This window comes from Bubalus kerabau, chromosome 4, assembly GCF_029407905.1.
Source record: "Bubalus kerabau isolate K-KA32 ecotype Philippines breed swamp buffalo chromosome 4, PCC_UOA_SB_1v2, whole genome shotgun sequence".
NCBI classification, from domain to species: Eukaryota; Metazoa; Chordata; class Mammalia; order Artiodactyla; family Bovidae; genus Bubalus; species Bubalus kerabau.
The window spans coordinates 29,286,510-29,310,648 of record NC_073627.1 but is presented as its reverse complement, the minus strand read 5'-3'; the positions used below and the strand labels follow the sequence as shown (position 1 = coordinate 29,310,648).

Sequence of the window (24,139 nt, the reverse complement as noted above, 5' to 3'; positions counted from 1 at the left end):
TGCTTGACGAGTCCGTCCCCTCTGTGGAGGGGGGCTGGACCAAGGGACACAGAGGCTGCCAACATGGGCTGCGGAGGAAAGGCAGCACTGTGCCCGTGAGAGTAGGGTCCTGGCACATGAGCGCCTTCCTGATGCTGGGGTGAGCCCAGCATGGGGCAGGGTGCTGGTGAGGATCTCCAAGAGGAAATTCCAGGCCTGAGATGTGAGGGTCAGTGACAGGGCTTCCTAGCACCAGGCAGTTCCAGGCCTGCCTCCTGGGCCCCTGACCATCCTGACTCAGCCCAGAGGAAAAGGGCCCTGGAGGCGCCAAGGTCCATGGTGAGTCTCCCGTGGTAGCCATGCTGTCTCCTGCCTGTGTGCCCAGCCTCACCGCATCAGCAGGGGCAGAGGGGCAGGGCAGGGGCTGGTTTCTGGGTAGTCACTTCTCTCCTCCAGAGCACATGGGTGGAAAGTAGACTTGGCAGGGGCGGGGCCAGGGCCACATGGCACCACGCCCATTCCCCACAATGTCACCACCGTGGTGGGGGGTGTTGCCGCTCAAACCAACAGAGCCCTGGTGCCTGTGCAAGATGGGGGAAAGGCCCAGGGCCCCAGGGTGCTCCTCTCTGTGTGGCCAGGACTGCTGCAGGCCCAGGGCTGTCAGTACCATAAAGAAGTCAGCTTAGAGCAAAGAGAAAATGGGGCAGGAAGGGAGGCCCAGTCAAGGGGCTTCTGCAGCCTCCACATGCTAAGCAGGCCCCTTGTGAGCAAGTTTCCCACAGAAAGCCACCTTTTCTACCCCTGGGGCATGGGAGCTGAGCAGAGGGCCAGTAAGGAGGAGGGTTCTGACCCAGAGTGGGCATGGCAGCAGGTCCCAACGGGTAAACAAGATGCCTGAGAAGAGGTGGCAGCTCACAGCAAACATGTGGGCCTGTAGTGGGTCGGACCAGGGCCTGACAGGAGCCTCAATCACAGCGAGAGGCCTGCTGTTTTATACATCCCTGAAAAAGACCAAGAAGCAGGGGCCAAGAGCCCAAGTGGGTGAGCAGACGGAGGAGCCAGCCTCCCACAGCTCCACCCAAGGATGTGTGCCCCTAGCCTGCACACTGGGCTGGGAGAACACGCAGGCCCTGGCCTTACCCAAGTCCCAGCTCTGGGGTCTAGGGAGATGGAGTGGGGAACCCCCGGTCACACCCTGAGTGGATGACCACTCCTCTCTAGGCATCTGGGTACCAGGTCGCCCTTCCTCAAATAGCCAGAGCAGGAAGAGGCTCCTGGGAACCCATGCCTCTTAGGCTCCAGCTCTACAGGTCTGGGCCAGCCTGTCTCCCCACTGCCCTGGGCTCTGCTGCAACCCAGCCCCCAGCCGAGGGGGTGTGCGCTCTCCCCCACAGCCCCATTCTTGACCTCCCTCTGGCCTGAGGGGTACCTGCACACTCCATGGCCCCAACTCCCAGATGCCTGAACACCCTCCTTGAAGCAGGACCCTGGGCCCCCTGCCTGCCTGAGTTCCTGGAGGGCAGGGTACAGCAAAGGGACACCCCCAGCCCTGTTAGTCTGACCCAAAACTCTGGGGCAATAAGAAAGAGGCTAGGTTTGGGGTCTTGGGTTCTTCTCTCTATAGGGGCCCCTAAGGCATACAGTCAGTTGGCCCACTGTATCCACTGTTCCATATCCATTAATTCAACCAGCTGAGGACCGTGCAGTCCTGCGGGATTTACTATTGAAAACAATCCACACAAAGTGGACTCCCAAAGTGCAAACCTGTGTAGCTCCAGGGTCATTGTACTGAGCACCCAGGAGGGGCCTGGCACTTTTGCCACTCCTCATAGTAATCTGAGAACTCGATTTCAACAGGCCCGTTTCACAAATCAGTCCCCTGAGGCCCTGAGCCCTTCTGGTACCCTGAGCCCCTGCAGACCAGCCAGGGGAGGGAAGCCCTGGACCCGGGGGACTGCCCCAGCCACCTCCCACTCTGGCCTCGTGGGAGCTGGTAGGAGCATAGAATCAAGGCTGTGCCAGTGCTTTTCATTGATGGTTACCCTGAGAGCCCCTCACGGCCAGGCACTGCAGGACCACTCCTCCTGGCCCCCTGCCCAGCCTGCTGTCTGTAGAACTGTCTGTGCGGAAGGTGGAGCTGAACTGAGCCTCTCCTCCCAGCATGCTCTTGGCTCCCAGCAATTGGCGGGATGGTCAGGGGAGGGATGGGCACTGTGCAATGATGCTTCTGGGGGCAGCCCCACAGCAGGCCAACCTCTCCAAGTGGGGGTCATGTCCTGGGGCCTGCAGAGGAGCGTGCAGAAGGCAGCCCACAGACTCAGAGAAGGAAGGTGAAGACCCCTGGGCTGAGGGCTGCCTCAGCCCTAGCATCACCCCTTCCTTCCCTTGCCCCCAATTCTAGGCTGGGTCCTGAATCCCCCAATCTCCCAGGGTGCTTTTTCTTTGCCCCAGCTCCACTGAGGGGATGCCTCACCTGTGGTGTGGGGGGCTCCACCTTCCGCTTCTTCTTCTGGTTCTGCTTATTGGTCCTGGGATAGACTGTGAGCATCTCCAGCCACCTGGGACAGAGGAGGGTATGGCACCAGTCAGACCAGAGCTGCCACTCCAGGGCAGGAAGTGCCAGCTGCACAGCTGGGACACAGACAAGCTGACCACTGGCCTGGTAAGGACTTGGCACTGTTTTTGTTACCAGCCTTCCTCTGGGGCTGAGAGTCCACTCTAAAATCACCCTCCTGGAGTGCGGCTGGCCAGCACAGACACGCTGCGACTGGGAAGCCCCGAGGACCACTGGGGCAAGAACCTAGGAGTCGTTGCCAAACTTTCCTACAGTGGTCACTTCTGGGCACTGTGCAGCTGACCTCCCACTCTGGAGAGGCTCACCTCTGGGCCCCAACTGCAGTGAGGGCGCCCTTGGGGGCACCTCGGGAACACCTTTGGGGAAGGCCTAGCGGAACTTCCCAGGGACCGACACCAAGGCCCACACACTGGAAGGTTCACTCTGGACCAGCAGCAGGGAAAGCAGGGAGGAGCACGGACTTAGATCTGGCTCTGCTACCCTCAAACCAAGACCCAAGCAGCTCCTAGCCCTCGGGGCTTTGGCCTCTCATCTCTGGAACCAGGGGGGTACTGCTTGCCTCTCTGGAGCTCCGTGGGAGCTGGGAAGGTCGGAGCGAGGGGAAGAAGGTGTGGTGGGAGAAGAAGGTGTGGTGGGGTGGAAGGGTGGTGCTCTCTCCATAGGGGACAGTACTGCAGGGGATGCTGGGCCAACTCTGCCCAGACACAAGGGTCGGTGTGGGCCTGCGGCCAGCCTGTGACAAGAGCCTGGCAGCAACGGCTGAACCGCTGAGGGAGGCAGGGTCTGCAGCGCCAGCATACTGGTTGAGGCCGCAGCAAAGACCAGCACCCAAGCGCAGGGCAGGAAGAAGGGCTTGTCTTTAGTTCTCAGAGGTGCTCCTTTAATGTGTTTGTGTGTGGGATGCCACTGGGGTGGCTATGCTGCCAGCAGCTGGGAGAGGGGTTGCATGTGGAGTGCACCCCTCCAGCAGTGGAGCTGAGGCCCAGTCAGATGAGAGCAGGGGTTCTTGGCCTAAGAGTGCACGAGCGAGTGCACTGCATGAAGAGATCTGAGCACAGGCTCTGCTCCCATAGCCCCGAAGCCAGGAGGAGACGACGGCTCACTCTGCACAGGAGCAGACGAGCAGGCTCCAAGGGCTCACCCATTTACCCTGAGGAGTTCGAGCGCTTGTGGGTTAACAGACTTGCTTTCTAGCTTGCTAAAGGGAACACATTTCCTTTGCAAAGTTCACACCCAGGACCCCGCCTGCAGAGGGCCCCTCTCCAGGCTCTACCTGGGAGGGGAAAAGAGACTGCTTGTGAAGTCACGTCATCCTCCAGGGCCTGGGAACAGGGCTGCGGCAGGCATGTGCAAAGCAGTCAGGGAGCCCTGAGGCCATGAACACTGGCCCTGTTGCTCTTGACTAGTAACGCTACCGAGCGGGGTAAACCTGTGAGCCTCACACGACAGGGCCTTGAGGGGAAAGGAGAGAAGACCTGCACCATGGCCACACAGTTGACTGGAGAGAGCTCCTGAAGCCCCTGCCAAGCACCAGAGGGAGGTCCTGTCAGAGGCCAGACCGTGTGGTGCTTACCTGGGCCCTAGCTCCCATACTCCTAGTGCCCTGGGACCTCGGACACCCCTCCTGTCCTACGCCACCCAGACCCCTCCCAACTCGGGTGTGTGTGTTTGTGTGTGTGATGCCTAAATCTCCTTGAGGAGTCTGGTTGGGCAGTGGAACCTCAGCCAAGGGTGCCTGCCAGACAGGCCATGGCAGCAGGTGGGAACCAGGACCCACGAGTGGCTCTGCTGCCGCTCGTGCCTGGGGAGATCAGGTTCCCTTCATCTCTGGCCGTCCGTCTCCAGCTGCAGAACCACTGACACTGGAGGAGGGAATGGCAAACCACATTAGCATTCTTGCCATGAGAACTGCATGAACTGTATGAAAAGGCAAAAAGACATGACAACGAAAGATGAACTCCCCAGGTCGGTAGGTTCCCAATATGCTACTGGAGAAGAGGAGAGAAACAGCTCCAGAAGGAATGAAAAGGCTACGCCAAAGCAGAAACAGCCCCCAGTTGTGGATGTGACTGGTGGTGAAAGTAAACTCCGATGCTGTAAAGAACAATACTGCATAAGAACCTGGAATGTTAGGTCCATCAAGGTACATTGGAAGTGGTCAAACAGGAAATGGCAAGAGTGAACACTGACACCTTAGGAATCAGGGAACTAAAATAGACAGCAATGGGCAGATTTAGCTCAGATGATCTACTACTGTGGGCAAGAATCCCTTAGAAGAAAAGGACTAGCACTCAGAGGCAGCAAGAGAGTCTGAAATGCAGTATGCTGGTGCAATCTCAAAAATGACAGGATGGTCTCAATTCATTTCCAAGGCAAACCATTCAATATCATACTAATCCAAGTCTATGCCCCAACCAGTAATGCTGAAGAAGCTGATGCTGAACGGTTATATGAAGACCCAGAAGATCTTCTAGAACTAACACCAAAAAAAGATGTCCTTTTCATCATAGGGGACTGGAATGCAAAAGTATGAACTCAAGAGACACCTGGAATAAAAGGTAAGTTTGACCTTGGAGTACAAAAAGGAGCAGGGCAAAGGCTAACAGAATTTTGCCAAGAGAATACACTGGTCATAGCAAACATTCTCTTCCAGTAACACACAAGACGACTCTATGTATGGACATGACCAGATGGTCAATACCAAAATCAGACTGATTATATTCTTTGCAGACAAAGATGGAGAAGCTCTATACAATCAGCAAAAACAAGACCGGGAGCTGACTGTGGCTCAGATCATGAACTCCCTATTGCAAAATTTAGACTTAAATTGAACAAAGTAGGGAAAACCACTACACCATTCAGGTATAAATCAAATCCCTTACGATTATACAGTGTAAGTGACAAATAGATTCAGGGATTAGATTTGATAGAGTGTCTGAAGAACTAAGGACAGGGGTTCGTAACACTGTAGTGATCAAAATCATTTCCAAGAAAAAGAAATGCAAAAAGGCAAACTGATTCTCTGAGGAGGGCTTAAAAATAGCTGAGAAAAGAAGAGAAGTGAAAGGCAAAGAAGAAAAGGAAAAATATACCTATCTGAATGCAGAGTTCCAAAGAATAACAAGGAGAGAGAAGAAAGCCTTCCTAAGTGAACAATGCAAACAAATACAGGAAAACAACAGAATAGGAAAGACTAGAGACCTCTTCAAAAAAATCAGAGATACCAAGGGAACATTTCATGCAAAGATAAGCACAATAAAGGACAAAAATGGAACAAACCTAACAGAAACAGAAGATATTAAGAAGAGGTGGCAAGAATACACAGAAAAGTGAAAGTGTTAGTCGCTTGGTCACGTCCAACTCTTTTTGACTCCACGAATTGTAGCCCACCAGGCTCCACTGTCCATGGAATTCTCCAGGCAAGAATACTGGAGTGGGTTGCTGTTCCCTCCTCCAGGAGATCTTCAGGACCCAGGGATTGAACCCACATCTCTTATGTCTCCTGCATTGGCAAGCATGTTCTTTACCACTGGCACCACCTGAGAAGCTGAGAATACACAGAAGAACTATTACAAAAAAGACCTTAATGACCCAGATAACCACAGTGGTGTGATCACTCACCTAGAGCCAGACATCTTGGAGTGCGAAGTCAAGTGGACCTTAGGAAGCATCACTATGAACAAGGCTAGTGGAGGTGATAGAATTCTAGCTGAACTATTTCAAATCCTAAAAGATGATGCAGTGAAAGTGCTGCACTCAATATGCCAACAAATTTGGAAAACTCAGCAGTGGCCACAGGACTGGAAAAGGTCAGTTTTCATTCCAATCCCAAAGAAGGGCAATGCCAAAGAATGTTCAAACTACTGCACAACTGCACTCATTTCACATGCTAGCAAGGTCATGCTCAAAATCCTTCAAGCTAGGCTTCAACAGTACGTGAACCGAAAAATTCCAGATGTACAAGCTGGATTTAGAAAAGGCAGAGGAACCAGAGATCAAATTGCCAACATCTGTTGGATCACCAAAAAAGCAAGAGAATTCCAGAAAAACATCTATTTCTGCTTTACTGACTTCACTAAAATCACTAAAGCCTTTGACTGTGTGGATCACAACAAACTGGAATATTCTTAATGAGATGAGAATACCAGACCACCTGACCTGCCTCCTAAGAAACCTGTATGCAGGACAAGAAGCAACAGCTCGAACTGGACATGGAATAACAGACCTGTTCCAAATCAGGAAAGGAGTACGTCAAGGCTGTATATTGTCACCCTGCTTATTTAACTTATATGCAGAGTACATCATGTGAAATGCCATACTGGATGAAGCATAAACTGGAATCCAGATTGCCAGGAGAAATATCAACAACCTCAGATATGCAGGTGACACCACCCTTATGGCAGAAAGTGAAGAGGAACTAAAGAACCTCTTGACGAAGGTGAAAGAGTGAAAAAGCTGGCTTAAAATAACATTCACAACACGAAGATCAGGGCATCCTGTCCCATCACTTCATGGCAAATAGACAGGGGAACAATGGAAACAGTGACAGACTTTATTTTCTTTGGCTCCAAAATCCCTGCGGACAATGACTGCAGCCATGAAATTAAAAGATGCTTGCTCCTTAGAAGAAAAGCTATGACCAACCTAGACAGCATATTAAAAATCAGAGACATTACTCTGCTGACAAAGGTCCATATAGTCAGAGCTATGGTTTTTCCAGTAGTCATGTATGGATGTGAGAGTTGGACCATAAAGAAGGCTGAGCGCTGAAGAATTAATGCTTTCAAACTTTGGTGTTGGAGAAGACTCTTGAGAGTCCTTTGGACTGCAAGGAGATCAAACCAGTCCACCCTAAAGGAAATCAGTCCTGAATATTCATTGTAAGGACTGATGCTGAAGCTGAAACTCCAATACTTTGGTCACCTGATGCAAAGAACTGACTCACTGGAAAAGACCCTGATGCTGAGAAAGACTAAAGGCAGGAGGAGAAGGGGACAACAGAGGATGAGATGGTTGGGTGGCATCACTGATGCAATGGACATGAGTTTGAGTAGGCTCAGGGAGTTTGTGATGGACAGGGAAGTCTGGCGTGCTGCAGACCGTGGGGTCTAAAGAGTTGGACATGACTGAGAGACTGAACAACAGCGAAAATGCTTTGCGCTCTTAAAATCTATGACATTCTAAGAGGATTAAGGCGAGACAGTGAAACTGGTCCTCCTGTCTGCCCCTGGCATTATAAACGAAATCCTGCCTCTCCCCACAGGAGGATGACTAGCAGGGAGCTGGCACCCCAGGAAGAAGCCACCCACCCCTCAGCAGCATGGGTCTGGCCCCCGCTCCACACCCACCTCAGTGAAAACGAGATCTCACTTCCTCCCACGGCAGTCTTGGCCAGCTGCAGCTGATGGGGCCCCAAAGCCCAGCCCATCGCTCACAGCCACCTCCGTTTCCCCGAACACAAGGTGCCTGATGTCCTAATTCCTTCTCCTTGTGCAGTAATCGGCCCAGCCCCTCAACCCAGAGAGTTTATTTTCTCCTTTGCACCTTAGAGAATGACAAGCTTCTCCATGACCCAGTGCCCGAGCTCCTGGCTGGGCCAAGGGGCACCTGCTGGCTGTCACGCGCCATGTCACATACCTGTGCAGCTGCGTGCACAGAAGAGCAAGGCCCCCAGGAGGCAGATGTGACAGGGCTCAGAGCATGGAGCTCAGCCCCCTGCGCTGGCAGCTGCCTGGAAATCTGGGTCCCTCTACTTTCCAGGGCTTCTCCCAGCCTCCACCCAGGGCATGCTGGGGGTGGGGGGTGGGGTGGCCCAGAACTCTGTTCTGTCATGCAGACAAGAAAAGCAGTGCATGTGGTCACCCTGTGGTGACTCCTGAGTGCAGACACGGGGGTCATGAGGGAGACATGGCCTCTGCTCCAGGGCTGACCACTGGCTGAGGAGGACAACACACTTGGGCAAACCCCAGCCTTCACAGGCACCAGCTGACAGAGCCACACACCTCACGGGGAAGGCCTCCTGGGGGCCGCACAGCCTGGAGAACGGAAGGGAGGGCAGGGGAGAGGCAGCAGGGGGCGTGTGTGGCCAGCAGCTCAGAGCTGCAGTGCATGGGCTGCGGGTGGGGGCTGGGAAGGGCCCCAGGGCCTTTCAGGCAGGAGGGCGGTGACCAAGCCCCTCCTGTCTGAGTGAGAGGAGGCCAGAGTGAGGTGAGGATGGACTGGGAGACCAGAGAGAGGCCTGGAAGATGTGCTGACGCCAGCAGAGGGAGGCGGCAGGGGAGCGAGGCGTGCAGGGGCAGCTGGGCAACTGTGGGCGGGGATGAAGCAAAGGTGGGTGGAGAGAGGAACTCAGCAGACACAAGGCGCAGGCTGTCCGAGGACCCCTGGCAGGTGGGGCAGCTCGTCTCAACACACATGTAGCAAACTCACCCACTGATGATCTCCTTGGTCTCAGCCCGGATGAAGTGCTCTTTCTCAGGGGTCAGAATGCACAGGGAGAACTTCTGGCCCGTCCGGCCCTCCCCATCCACCACGTCCGTGCACTGGTTCATGTTGATGGTGCCCTGTGGGAGGGTTGTGGGCTGCAAGAGGAAGACAGGGCAGGAGTCACCGTAGGGGCAGAGGGAACATCCCTGTCTCCCCACGTCCTTCCGGACCCTCCTGGCTTCTCCACAAGCACTGGGGCTTCACAGCTGTGCAGACCCCCCTGCCATGCGGAGCATGGGGGCGGGCTGCCTTAGTCTGGCCCTCACATCCCCGCATCCTACTGACCTACCCCGGGGGAGAGTGGTGACAGGCCTGCTCTTCTCAGAGGACAACCAGCTGCACGTTCCTTCCCACTAAAGAACAGCCCAGGAGTGCTGGGGGAGGACGGAGGCTGTGTGTGGGGGGAACAGGCAGCAGACCCTCTTGAGGACAGCGGGGGTGACAGAGGCAGCCGGGAGCCTGGTCTCAGAGGATGGCTGATCCAGAAAGCAGTGAGAAAAGCTACAGGAGGTGGTTTTGAAATTGCAAGGCTATTTTTAAAGGCTAGGAGGGGCCAGAGAGAAGCACACCTTGAAGGCGGACTGGGGCAGGCAGCCCGGAGCCTCGCACCTGGAGTTGTCAGAGGTAGGCCTCCTTTAGGGCTGCCTGGCCAGGGCTGGGACAAATTATAGCACTTCCCCCCTTTTCTCAGTCAAAGCTGTGAGACACTGACATTAGGGAGAGAAATCCAAAAACAAGATACTGAGCGGATGAGTGAGGACCCTCCTGGAACACAAGGAGGCTTTGGGGAAGGAAGCAGGGGGCTGTGGAGGCCACCACACCAGGCGCGAAGACTCCGTGAAGGGAGGGGAGCCCAAGCTCCAACTCCCACCCCACCTCCACCTCCACCTCCACCAGGGGCCCATTTCAAGGGCCCAGCGCTTCTCGGCTGGTCCTGGAGCAGCAGCAGGGGCAGAAAAGGCCCACAGTGGTGCCTGGGTTCCCTTCCACCGGCCAGTCCCCTGCTGCAACACAGAGGAAGGGGATCTGGTCTGAAGATGAGATGCCGAGCTCTGCTGATCCACCACCAGCCAGCTCCCTTTTTGTCCACTGGGGCCCCACCCAGGAGCCAGACCCCAGAGGTGGTGGCTTTCCGGAGTCCTCGCCCTGACACAGCCGCCAGCTCGCGGGGTCACTGCAAGGCAGGGAGTAAGTTCCCCACTCCAAGAAGCCTTTCCGTGGAGCCTCTGGGATCTGCCCGTCCTCCTGAGGCCCAGCTTAGGACAGAGGTGGCAGGGTAGGAGGGCAGCCATGTGCCCACAGAACAGCGTGCACCCTCACTGCATCTTCAAACTGTGTCCTGTCTCAGAAGTGCTCCCAGGTGGGCATGAGAGAGGGGGCCACACCCACGCCAAGCTGAGCGCTTCCCAAGTGAAGTAAAACCTTGCAGCACCTCTCCTGGAGGCTCCTGGCCAGCCCTTAAGCTGGAGCAAGGGGTCTGGTGGGTGGTCCTCAACCAAGCAGCTGACGAGGGAAGTGGCCCAGGGCCCCCACCTCCCTCGGGATGAGCGCTGTCTTCCCACCTTCCTGCCTCAGCTCCAGGCCCTGCTTCCTTCCCCTGCATCGTGCCAGTGCCCAGCAGAACCCTCCCTGGGTGGTGGTCTCTGCCCTCTCCAAAGGCAGACTCCCTCAGGCAGGACATTTGATCCCCACTGGCCCTGACAAAACACACGGCCTCTCGGAGGCAGGGCCTCAGGAAGGACCAGGGCAGCATGTGGAGCGAGGCAGGAGCACAAGAGCAGGCAGGCCCAGCACCCTGCTCTGCTCTCCTCCCATCCCGCACTTCCTCCCTTGTCCCTCGTGCCGCCGGGGCAGGTACACGGCCCTGATGAGTTACCCTGTGTTACACACACACAACACACACAGGTAAGTTCAGCAAGGGCCATAAAGTACATCATCAGAAGGTCTAGCATTTTCTCCTCACTGGACCACCTAGAGGGCCCCGGGTGACACACGCTCCTCTTCAGAGGCCACTGCTCCAGGACTCGGGGGCCAAGCTGCTCCCTGGTCCCTCTGCATAGCGAGTGCTCCCTGTCGCTCCGCAGCTCCGTGTGGTCTCGGGACTCAGGCACCAACTGTACCCCGAGACTTTTGGCAACCTCTCCATGATAAGAAGGTGCTACCTCCTCCACAAAGTTTGCAGAAGGGCCACGAAAGGCAGAGATGTGACAGGTGAGGGCTGAAGGGCACGAGCCTCTCTCCACCACCTCTAAGCCAGGATCACCAAGTTATAGTCTCTCTCATTCTTCCTTAAATATGACCTTCCATGAGGCAGGCGTGACCTCATTCTGTCACACACAGAGAAGAGGGAGCAAGAGACAGGAAACCTGGGAAACCTGTCCAGGCTCACAGGGGCCAGCCTTTCTGGTCTCAACAGCGCCCGCCCCCTCAAGCACAGGAAGCAGCAGCACAGGAACAGCCACACAGGCCCCTTCGACTTCAATGTGCCTCCCATATAGTACAGACTGTAACCCAGTACTACATGATGGGTCTGTGGCTCAAACTGTCCTGGCCTTGCCCGTGTGGCCTACCAGCATGCACACGTCCCACTGTGTGCAGGGCAAGGTGCCCCAGGCTCAGCTTGTATGTACCTACCCTGATCCTAGAATCAGCCATTTCTCCAAGGATCCCTGGTTCCTTTCACTGGAGAACAGAATTAGAAATCAATACTGAGGAACTAGGTATGCTCACTGCTCTGGGGGCGTTGCTGCCTCCAGGCCTCAGATGACGGACCAGGAAACACAGGTGCGTGTAACCTGTGCAGAGTCACATCTACACTCACTTCCCCAACCCCCACCTACTCCCATCTATCAATTGCGGGGTCTCTCTCCTGAGTGTGTGTCTCTGAAGCTAAACACACATGTGTCCTCCACTTGAATCCAGGACCACGTGGATCATTCCAGCCTCTACCCTCGCCTGCCTGGGCCCCAGCACACCAGGTGGCCCAGACTGTGAACCAGTGCTCCAAAGGCAACTCCACCGCTGTGCACAAGGCACCCAGCACGATTCCTTCTCCTTCAGTTGTACAGATTCCACTCATGTCCAAGGGCACACACCACCTTACACACCCGTACCTGGACTCTACAGGGAAGTCCTGGAGAAGAACCCATCACAGCTCCTTGTATATCTGAGAGCCCTGTCGGGGAGCAGACACTAGTTCTACACTTTCTGCCTCCAGCACAAGTTTCGGAGCCCTCTCTTCCAGGGCATGCTGGGTGAAGAGGGAGGGAGGGCGGGCACAAAGGGGAAAGGCCAGGGGCTCAAGGCACCTCCTAGCAGAAGCCATTCTTCCAGCCGAGATGGAGACCGGGGCTGCTCACAGAGGGCGGGGGGCACTGGCACACAGGCAGCAGGCCCTGCTGTGGAGATGCACGCCCCAGCTCTGGTCTGCAGGGTGCCGTGCCCGGGCGGAAGGCAGTGCTGGTCTGCCCAGCGGCTCCAGGCAGATTGGGAGAGAACACACCATCGTCTGCTATGGGTGGGCTGGAAGCCACGCAGCTGCTGGGGCCGTGGCACTCAGCAAGCCCTCCTGCAGGGGCCCCTGCTCACCCTGGTGCTGAAAGACCCCCGATGCTGAGGTCTGAAGCAGCCAGAAGAGACTCTTGGGGACCAGGAACCACCAGAGAGGCTGGAGAGAAGGCGAAAGGTCCTAAACTGTAAGGCCTGAGTGCTTAACGTGATGGTTTTCAACTTTTGCTGAATAATGGAATGACCTGGAAAGATAACTAAATGGAGGTTCCATGCCCAGATTTAAACTCTCTGGGGGTGGGGCTTTTTTAAATCAGAATTACCAAAAAGCCCCTTCATGCTTCTAATGCCAAGGCTGGGAACAACCGCCTGGAGAGGAGGCCAGTCTGCTCACAGCCGCAGCAGGCCCAGCACCGCGGGCTGGATGCCCAGGCCCTGGCCGGCTGCACCAGGTCACTAGGCAGCTTGTGGTGGGCCAGGGAGGACCTGATGAAAGCAGAACAGAGGGGAGAAGAGAGAGAAAACACAGCTGCTGCGAGCCTGCTGCGGGTGAGCGCCAGCAGGGTTCAGAGAGAGAGGGCACGACTGGAGACGTGGTATCGTCAGGCCCCAACACCCAAGGCTCGGGTTAGCACCCACAAAGGCCCTGCCAGCCACAGTGAGAAAGAAAACGAAACCTCAGGCAACCTCCTGAGGGGAGGAAGAGGGACATAGGTCCTCTCCTCGGGTGACCCTGGGAGGCCCTCGACCAACTGAGAAGGTGAAGACCACGCCAGGCAACCCTACCACCCACGGGAAGGTGAGGACCATGGTGGGGCTGCCACACTTCCTGTGATGAGAGGAGAGTCCCTGTCCCCAGCGGAGCCCAGGTAACCCCACACAGGCACAGGCTCCCGCCTCCATCCCCCGGCCCTGAGCGCCAGGTCCAGCTCCTCTGGCTCCCACCCAGTGTGAGCGTCCGGCTGGAACACAGAATCGGGGGAGCCTGTTGTCACACAGAGCATGCAGGCGGGTCACATGGGCATGCACATACACACCCCTCCTATCAACCACGCTGCTGACGCACACAGACACACACACACCCCTCCCGTCAACCACGCTGCTCACGCACGCGCGCGCACACACACACACACACACACACACAGACACACACACCCTCCTGTCAACCACGCTGCTGACGCACACAGACACACACACACCCCTCCCGTCAACCACGCTGCTCACGCACGCGCGCACACACACACACACAGACACACACACCCTCCTGTCAACCACGCTGCTGAGCCTTGAAACCAAGTGGGGCTGGTGCTACTACAGAATATGGCTAGGCAGAACCCACCCAAGGTGGGTGCCCAAAGGACTTCAAATAACCTTTTTATGGAGAAATTCTCTGATTTATTCTGAGAATTCACACAATCGAGAAAGTCTGCTCTGAGCTCACACCACATCAGAAGTCACTGGGCCTCCCCTGCTGTCCAAGTTTTAGAACACAGGGGAGCAGAGCAGTAACGAGAGTGTCCAGCAGGGGACTCCCAGCCTGGACACAAGCCAGGCACGGCCACGGCCCCCCAACCCTCCCCATGACCCTCAGGGACCGCAGGCTCCAGGGACACTCGGGTGCCCACAGGCATCCACCTGCAACAAGAGTGCAGGTCCAGGGCACACATGCTGTGAGCCCAGGGCTGACATCCCCAACCTGTCTCAGAACAGGCCTGTGCCCAAATGCCATGGTGCTGAGCAATGCATCTTGCCCTTCCGTCTCTGACCCACAAAACCCGGCCACAGGACTGAAACCCCGTCCTGTACAGGCTCCCTGGCTCCTTCCCAGGGATCCATGGGGCTCATCAGCAGAGGGGTTGGAGCCTCCTGGAGTGAGTCCAGGGCCCTGGAACAAGCACCCTGTTCTTCCCAGACTCAAACGCTTCTCCGCAGTCCACAAGAGAACCCACAGGCACAGACCCTCTCCCTCCCAGGGTAGGAAGCCTGGAGCACATCAGTGCCGATGTCCTCCTGCTTAAACTTCCCAACAGCGGGAGAAGGAGGAAAACCTCCCGAGAGAAGGGCTTGACAGCAAGGCTCTCTGCTTCATTCTCTGCTTGCAAAGACTTCCCTGCCCAACAAGGGCTGTGAGAAGCTGAGGCCTGGCAGGCTGATGGGGCTTCGTCTAAGAAAGGACGCTCTCACATATCTCTCCTCCTGGAAACTCCCAACCAAGGGCTTGGAGGTGTGCATTTCCTGGGCCCTGAGCTGACCCGGTGATGTTTTAAGGTCCACCTTACAATCTGCTCCCGCCTCACCTCCTCTAGGTCCAGTTCTCCTGCCTCACCCACACCCCTGGAGCCCCGCCACTGCCGCTGGCTCTCCTGGCACCCACACCTGGTTCTTGACAGCAGATGTCTGCCCCCAGCGAAACCTCAGAGAAGCCTCTCACGGAGGCCTGGGAGCACCCGAGTTCTCTGGACCCATCAGCAGCCTCGGGACACAGAGGATGGAGAGGGAGAGGTGCTACCAGCAGACGCCGCCCAGCCACAAAGGTGTGCACCCTGGAGACGTGTGTTCTGCACCGCCCCTGCCCTCCCGGGTCTCCTGGACCCATCAGGGCCCCGCGGCGGGGGCTGTCACCACTGCAGAAAATAATTTCAAAAACAAGTAAACATACACAACTGGAGTCCCTGTTGTTGTCCATGCTACTGTCAAAATGGTTCTAAAATGTGTTTCTTTAAAAAAAAAAACACAGAAAATACACACTTAAAAAAATCTAGATGTACTATCTCAAAACGTTCATCTCTTAATTAGGCAACAGATGTCCCTAAACCTGAGAGGAAGGGGCTCCTTTGGGGAAGCAGGCCTTTGTTTGACAACAGAGCCAGACCCTCCCCAACCTCGCCCCTGCAGCAAGACAGGAGGGCGGTGGGAAGACAGGCCATGAAGCTGCAGTCTCGTCCAGAGCATCCAGTATCCACGCTCATCCTGAAAAGCACTGCTCCTCTCCCCACACCACTGAGAACACAAAGATGTAGTTGAGGCTACAGAAGTGACCAGTCAGCTAGCAGGCGGAGCTGGAAGTCAGCCCACACACAACCACCCAGGTGTTTTCTGACAAGCTGCTTGAGGACGGGCCAATTCAGTTTCATTTCATTTTGACGAGTTCCAAGAGGGGAACTGTTGCTGCCGCTAAGTCTCTTCAGTCATGTCCGACTCTGTGCGACCCCATAGACGGCAGCCCACCAGGTTCCTCCATCCCTGGGATTCTCCAGGCAAGACCACTGCAGTGGGCTGCCATCGCCTTCTCCATTAAAGAGGAGAAAGTGCAGCCTAACAAGCCATGAGCCTGGGCGGCCCGTGCTGGTGCTGTGCTCTCCCTGGCCAGACTGATGACACTTTGGACAACCTGGACCTCGAGGCAGAGTCCCTCCAGGATGCAGGGACACAGGTCTCCAGGCTAACTGGCCATTACCCTACACCCAGGACGCTGCAGGGTACTGGCAGAGCCTGGCCAGCGTCACTGGAGGGCCTCTTTATGAACTGAACTTTAGTGTCTCCTCAAAACTCCTTCACTAAAGCCCTACCCCTCAATGAGACAGTGCCAGGAGGTGGGGCCTCTGGGAGGTCCACTCTGCTCTCTGCCACGTGAGGACACAGGAGCAGTCTGGGACCTGGAAGACAGCTCTCACCAGTCAGCTCTCACCAAAACCCGGCCATGCTGCACGCGTATCTTGGACTTGAGAAATAAACCGCGTTGTTTGTCAAGCCACAGCTGCCCAGATGGAGGTCAGCCTCCACTGCAGCACCCCTGAAGATGGGTGCCCCTGCAGAAGGACATCCACTCTGCCCTCTGCAGAGGGCTGAGCAACAGGCTGGCAGCAGAGACATGATGCCCAGCGGGAGTAACTCTGAGCAAGGAAACCAGAAAGGGCATCTCATCATATAAACCCCAGAAGTTCACATCAGAGAATTTTCTAAATTGTCAGATTATCATCTCATCTTTGTGCTGTCCTGTTCTCGCAAATCTGTGCAATGAGTATGTTACTTTTATGACTGGGAAAAACAGTTGTAACAGCAAACAGTTTTTGTGGCATTTGCTCCCCTGCATATGACCACTCCCCTTGGCTTCAAGATCCAATCCAGTCTTGACATATTTTTAATTGTCTACATTTTAGCCACAGATTTGCTTCATTTTAAGAAATCTTAATCAGCAAATTCAAAGTTACAAGAAAAGCAAACGCAGGGGCGACCTTTTACACTAGGGTACAGGGCAGTGGGTTTAGACTTCCCTGTGGGAACCAGTGAAGGCGCAGTCTGGGGTAGCAATGGAAGAGAGGATGTCCATTCTTCCTGCGGCTAGCAGTGTGTGTGGGGGGGTCCCGTCCTCCCGTGACTGGGCAGGAGTTTGGAAAGAAAGGGCCTGTGAGGAAGAGGAGGGAAAAGAGGGAGGGCTGAGAAGCAAATGGCTTTCAGCTGGCTCCAAGCTTGCAAGGCTTGTGCCTTTGACATGGCTATTTTTGGGTTTCTGAGTGGGGAGAAAAAAAGAAATTCTTCCCACCACTGCCGAGCTTGGCAGCCCCTTTGCCCTGGCTCCCCTCCCTGCCCCTCCCCTCTCCACAGCCCCTCTGGGATGGAGGAGGCCCACCCTGGAGTACTTCTCTCCCCCAGCCACCCCTTACTACCCCCATGCTCTGAGGAGGATCAGGAGGCCTCACCCACTTGCCTGTCTCTTTCTACGGAGCTGAGAAAATGGGGGAATAAATGAAGCCTCAATTAGGCACGCATCCAGGGTTTGGGGGTGGGGGGAGGGGCTGAGGCTCCAGCCCAATCCAGGAATGCCTGAGAAAGCTGCAGGAGCCTCCGCAGCCTCCCAGGGTGGAGGCTTCCCACAGACTCCTTTTTGGTCCACACTGACCAGGCAGACAGGGGCCTGGGAGCCCGGCCTCACTCCCACAGCAACTCACTGCAGGAGGCCCGCCGGCTGCAGAAGGCTGGCCTCCCTCCGCCACCCCACGTGGGCTCCTGTCCCCCCCATCTTTCTTCCTCTCTGGTGCCCTTCCCAGAGCAGGAGGCAGGACCCTCAGAGTGCAGACCCAGATCCAGGCGGGTGGCAGCCCTCCAGGCCGAACAAAGGCAGTTTTCCCCTTTTAACTGTGGAAACCCGGCGTTTCTTATTTATTCCACTCTGAGCCTAGAAAGAGCAATGAAACGGGGATCTTATTTCTTCCCTGGGGGAGGGGGAGGGGGAGCCAGGCGGATTCTGTAGGGAGGAGACTGGAGACTGGGCAGGAAGAAGCTCTGTACGGATATTTTTAGAGCATGGGAATTAAGCAAGCAGGGACATTCTGGGGCCGGAAACCTTTGTCTTGGTCCAACTCTGAAAGGCCAGTGGGTGACAGAGAGAAGGGCCTGGGGCGACGTGCAGCAGGCAGGGAGGGTGCGTCGGACTCCAGGGAAAAGGAAGCAAGCAGGAGCAGAGGGCTCTGCAGCCCCCTCCCACCCCACCCCACCCCTCCAGGCTGTTGCCACGCTTTGTAAGCCAGGCAGATGTCATGGCCACACAGCAGCTTTGTGGCAAGGAACAGTGGTGCCCGGCTCCTGGCAGGGCCACCCCTAAGTTGCCTGCTCCAGTCCCCTAGCTCTCAGAAGCATGGGGAGGTGCAAGAGGCCGAGGTGTGATGCCAACCACTCCAACTTCCTTTGCCGCTGGTTCTGGTCTGACTGTGGAGGAATGAAATGGAAGCTAAAATAAGGCTTTTCAGTTATCATCAGGGCTCCAATGCTTCAGGCTGTATCAGTTCTTTAAGACTACAAATACGGTCTAACCGTCTGTGGGGTGCCTCGCTCAGAAAGCACCCCTCTACAACCTCCAGGACAACCACACAAACCTGGGGGATCCGGACATGGAGGGAGGAAAATGGAGAGGACACCCTCCTCCCAGCTGAGGAGCACGGAGTTTCCAGAGCACAATCTGGCAGTAACTATCAACTGCCTCAAGACGGTGCACAGCCTGGACCCAGCAACTCTGCTTCTGGGATCGTCGCCTGAACCATTATACTGAGAGAGAAGGAAAGGAAGAGAGTAGGGAAGAAAGAAAGAAAGAAAAAGAAGAAAGAAAACACTTCCAAGCGACTTGAATGCCTGCAGTACGGAACAGAGTAAACACAGTACCTGGTGACCTAACAGGTAGTTGTTCAAGACTGTGCTGCAGAGGGTGACACAGGGAACCGTTAGCATAGTTTCATTAAACACAACGATCTTTTTTCACCATGAAATATTTATTTCTGGCTTTGGGGGGCAGAAATCCCTTTCTTTAGTCCCATCTTCTACCACCATCTGTGTGCTTTGACCAATCCTGAACGCCCACCTCTGGAATGCTCTGAGTTTGTCCCTCCCGAGGGCGATCCGGAGCTTGCAGGGAGCACTTCTGGGGCCAGGCAGGGCATGTGTGTCTCAGGGCCGTGCCCCCGTGCCGGCTAACCCTCCTGCCTGATATCGGCTGTGAGGTTCTGGACGGCAGGACTCTTCCTCATCTTCCTTTTTCCAACTCCCAGCCTACCCACGGCACACAGCAAGTGGGTGAACGCATCACCCTCTCCTGGCTCCTTCAGGTCGCAGGGAGCACCGTGAGGAAAACACACGGTGTGGGAGAGGGAACAAGCGCGCACGGCCCGGAGCGAGGACAGGCCCGCGCCGCACACCCCCATGGCCATTCTCACGGCGGCCAGAGTATCAGTTACAGGAGCTGCCCAGCCCCTGCCAACAAGCGTCTTATTGTTGGTGCAAGTAGGGGCCTGGGCCCAGTCAGTCAAGGGCCTTATTCACCAAAGGGAGATTAGACGGAGTCTCCATCTAACTTTTCTGGAACAGCGGTCATCGTTAACCCTGGGGTTTCCAACCAGAGAATCAAGAATTTCATCTTGATCCAAAAACTCCTGGACCAGAAGAACTGTTTCCTAAGAGATGAAAAGTATCTCTTTTTCATAAAAGGCACTGCAGCCTTAATTCAGGAGGTGAACACACACCCACAGCAGGCATATTTACGCTCACTCTCAAAGACACCCCACCAGGCACACGAGTTGTGCAGACCCAGGGCAACAACCTGCCCCACAGACGATCTAGGAGAGGACAGAGGAGCGGGGCTCACGAGGGGGATGCCCAGTGTGGACACTGACTCCTGAAACGCACGAGGGGCCTCCAGTCAAGCACGGCCAAAATCACACGGAGATGCATTCAAGTTGCTGATAAAACTCTGATAAAAAATGACCACAGATTTTTAAAAGGTATAACTCTCAAAGACAAAAAACAGGAGAAAGCAGAAGATGTGGGATAGTAAATAAATTGTGCACACCTGGAGAGGGACCCGGGGGAGCCGACTCAAGCGGTCCCAGAATTCCTCACGCTCAGGGCTGGCCCAGCACCTCCGCCGACCTCAGAGGCAAGATGGGCAGGAGGGCTGGGCAGTCCCCATTCAAGGAGCACCAGCCCACAGGGCAGGCTCCCATGGGCAGCACCCACAGGACCTCTCTGAAGGGGTTCTGGACTCAGGGCTGGAAGCACCATGGCGGAGTGGGTGTGTGTCGGGGGGCGTGGTGGGGGTGTGTGTGCATGGCGGGGTAGGGGCGGGGAGCAGAAGGTGGAAGATTCCATGAAAGTCATCATCCTGAAAGCTGAGGCCGCCCCAGACAGGAGAGGGGAGGACCTGGATCTGAGGGCTCTCCAGTTCCCAGCCTGACTGTCCTTCTAAGACAAGGCCAGCCAATCACCACATAAGCCCTGCATACACATAACCTCTTCAATGTTCTTCAATGCAAATGTACAGCTATGGGTCACAGTCATTTGAGAAAGCCCAAGACAAAAGAGGCAGGGAGGGAACTAAGAAGAAAGCAAGTCAGACCAGAGACAGAATGGAATTTCAAAATAACTGGAATTATAAGAGACAGTACTGCGTCCATGAAACTGGAATAAGATGCTATAAAAAGGGATACACAGAGAACAAGAAATGAGCCCCAAGAAACTATAAGTATCACAACTGACATAAGAACCAGAATAGAACAAAACAGGATCACTGGGATCAGAAATAGAAGGGTTTACAGCAAGGTTAATGAGGTCTCAGGAACAACAAAGCCATGCAAAAAGATAATAAAATTAGAGACTGTCCAAAGGAACCAACAGCCAAATAACAGGAGCTCTGAGAGTAAAGACCAGGGAAGATGAAACAAAAAATTACCAGAAGAAAAAAAAAAATACAAGAAAACTCCTGGACCAGAAGAACTGAACTTTCCTCATTGAAAAGCACACAGGCTTCTGGTTCAACGAGAGAAAACAGGCCCACAGCAAAGCACAGCCCATGCAATTCTAGAGCCCAGGGGCTCACGAGCAGCTCCTCAGAGTTTCCAGAGAGAAAACGCCCTTCGTTCAGCATGGGGTCAGGAACCGTATGTGAACTTCTCCACGGTAATGGTAGAAATGAGAGACAATGGTGCCTTCAAAACTCCAAGGGGAAACTGTTCCCAGCCTGACATTCCATAACTAGTCCAGCTGCCAATCGAGAGTATAGGCAAGAAAGGCATTTTTAGACATGCGAGGTCTCAAAACTCTTTCCCTTGTGCCATTCTCAAGAGGCTTTACCAAGTAGAGAAGCAAACCAAAAATAAGAGATCAATCTAAAACCCTCAGGAGGAAGCTGAAGGGAAGCCCAGGTCAAGAGCTAAGCAGCAGGCCTGGAGAAGAGCCAGGCCAGATGGGACAAGCAGAGAGAGGTCTCCATGAGGGATGTGAATATGAAAAAAAGAAGACTCTCTGACCGAAGGACTTGCCCACACTAAGGAGAACTTTGTAGTTCTGTCAGAAGTGTAAAGTTCAATTAAGGTTAGTTAAATATAAATCAAAACGAATGGGGGAGGGCAACCATAAACGTCAAGAGAAACCAAGTGTGGAAGGAAACATAGCCACGGTCATTACGTGGCTTGAGTGGCAGTTTTCACAGGGTCAGAATAACATAAACATTACTGATCTAGTCCTCCATTTAATACCTTACATGGGTTGGCTTATCAGACTGTTTGTATTGCCTGTTTCCCAGGAAAGTTAAAAAAAAAAAACGGTCAGGCAGGGAGGGCTGGGCTCATGACAGGGTCCCAAGAAGTCAGGGCGCAGGGCTGTGCCCTGGAGGACTCTGCAGCCTGGCCTCGAGCCACCCGGCCCTGCATAGGCATGTGTGGGGCACCGTGGGTGCACACACGCACACACCAATACCAGTCACTTGGCTTTGTTTCTTGGACCCCAAATGTTTCCTGTTGCTGACACTCATAAAATGACTCTCTTTCGACAGTTCTCTCCCTACTGCTACTTAATTTGCTCCCTAACCAATTATTCCAAGCTGCTTCCTTTCCTAAAACCCAAAGTCACACCTGTCCCTGCAGGAGGGCCAGACCCACCCAGCCCATTAACGCAGATGCTCACCCTCCAGACCAGAGTTGCAGTGCCACAGAAGTCTATCCACAGCTCTAAGGACCTCCACCAAGGATGCCCACCACAGCCCAGTCTCAGCTGCTACCCCTGAAGAGAGTGAGATCCCCAGAAACCCCTCCATCAGCTCACAGAACTGCTGCTCCAACCATCCCATGACCCCCTCCATCTCTGTGAGTAAGAGCCGTGCACATGCAGAGGGCTGGCAGGGGCCCCAAGTGGGCAGCAGGACGTAAAATCACCTGCAGCCCCCCTGTTCACAAGCCACGGGTGTCCCACAACAGCTGTGGGCACACCAGGGGAGTCAGAAAGAGGACCGTGGTTCTCACTGGGCTTGAGGGCACCAGACACAGTCGGGAGCGCGTCTCCCCCTGCCGCCCATGACTGAGCACATGGTAACTGGGAAGGGATGAAGGCGCACAGGATGGCACAGGGACACAGAAAGGCACTCACCGGGCCCAGGCCCCAGGTCCTCTCAGTAGAGCCTCAAAGTCGGAGAGGGAGGATTCCGGGGCAGGGAGAGCCTTCTTAAATGCGTACGACAGACATGCCAGAATCAAAGGGGATGGCAGACTCATCTCCACCCTTGGGTCAGCTGACAGGTGCCGGGCTTCTCCCACACCCACATGCACAGTTTAAGGTTCCGTCTATGCAGGCAAATAGCAGGCTCTCCCTGAAGCGCTCACTGCCCTGTGCAGGAAGACTCATACAGAAATCTGCGTCCCGGGGACCAGGGACAGAGGAAGGAGCCCCCCCGGGAGTGGTGCGTGTGTCCTCTCTTGGTTCTTTGAATGATTCAGGGTTACCTGCAGAGCCTTCCCACCCCACCTGGCAGGTATGCACGTGCTCCTTTCTATCTGAGCCTCTGCACCCACTCACTCGTGCATGTTCTCCTCTAACTTCTTTGCTCTCTGAGGCACTGGCAGCACAGAGCATCCATCCCGCCCCAGATTCAGGCCCCATGGAAACAGCAAGACCTTCCCTTCAGGACCAGGTAACCCCATACCTACTGGTGGATTTCCCCAACCACAAATGGACTTCTGGACCCGGTCACTCTTGAAACCCCTCTGCTGTAACTCCCAGGAGTCTGCTCTGTTCTTCATTCCAAACAGTCCCATAAGTAACCACTGGTGGCCTCCACCCCCTAGCTGTTCCACACTGAGAAATGTCACCCAGGCCAGCAGGTAGAGTGGTAAATGACAACAAAAAGCTACCAGAGGCAGAATGCTGTACTTTCCAGTAGACACCAGGCTCAGACATCTTAACAAGCCTGTGTCCCAGGCTTCTTCCTCCACTCAGTGAGAAGGGCCTACAGTCTGGCACCAGTCTCCAGGGAACACCTGTACCATAGAATGCTTCACTCTAATGGGTGCAGCCTTCTGCGTCCCAGGGAGTCATACTTGAGGAAGGCAGGTGCGTGACACTTCTGAGTGCCACCGCTGACCCCTGATCTTTGGACAACAGGGCTTGGTTGGGAGGAGTTCCCAGTCCCAGCTGGGTTCATCATGCCCTTTCCTGTCACCCACCGTAACATTTCCAAGTAACCTGAAGCTGACCCAAGGATGCTCCAGGGCAAGGCAGCCTGCAGAAAGCCCAGAGGCAGAGCCCTTTGCAGACTATATTTCAACCCCAATGCACTTATACTTGAGTCATTAAGGAATTAACTGTGACAACACCCCTCCCCGAGAGGTGAAAATGGTGTGTAGCTGTCATGATTCAGTCAAGACAGGACAAGGAATTCGGCTGCAGCCCTCAAGTCTAAAAATGAAAGCAGGCAGGGGTGCAACGCCTCAAGCCTGGAGTCACCTTCTTGACATCTGGCTGGGGCCTGGCTCCCGAGCACTCCTGCTGAGCTGTCCTGCAGCAGCCCCTCCCCGCCCCCCCGGCTGCTCTCCCCTTCACCCAGCCCCTGCAGAGGCCTCAGAGCTCACAGAATGGGGCGGGGCGGGGGGGTGGGTGGAGGGAGGGTGGCTGTTCACACTGGTAAAGCACTCAGACTTTGGCAAATGTTTTTTAAGTTCATTATTTTGGAAAAATAATTAACCGGCGGACACGGAAGAGGTGGTACAGGCTTGCTCATGCAGGCTGCGGGCTGGGCCTTGAGGCACCAGGGTGATTCTGTCTGGGGAGGTCTGTCCA

General features: G+C 55.1%; 1 protein-coding gene across 9 annotated transcripts in view; it reads right to left on the bottom strand.

The window, feature by feature from the left end:
* MPRIP (myosin phosphatase Rho interacting protein) overlaps window positions 1-24,139 on the bottom strand; it is an 89,285-nt gene that overhangs the window by 33,759 nt on the left and 31,387 nt on the right. For all 9 annotated transcript variants that reach the window (XM_055576285.1, XM_055576284.1, XM_055576283.1 and 6 more), the window contains 2 exons: window positions 8,984-9,135; window positions 2,453-2,537 (listed from right to left, as the gene is read on the bottom strand). In XM_055576285.1, coding sequence (XP_055432260.1) covers window positions 2,453-2,537; window positions 8,984-9,135 — 237 coding nt within the window. The remainder of the gene's footprint in view (window positions 1-2,452; window positions 2,538-8,983; window positions 9,136-24,139) is intronic.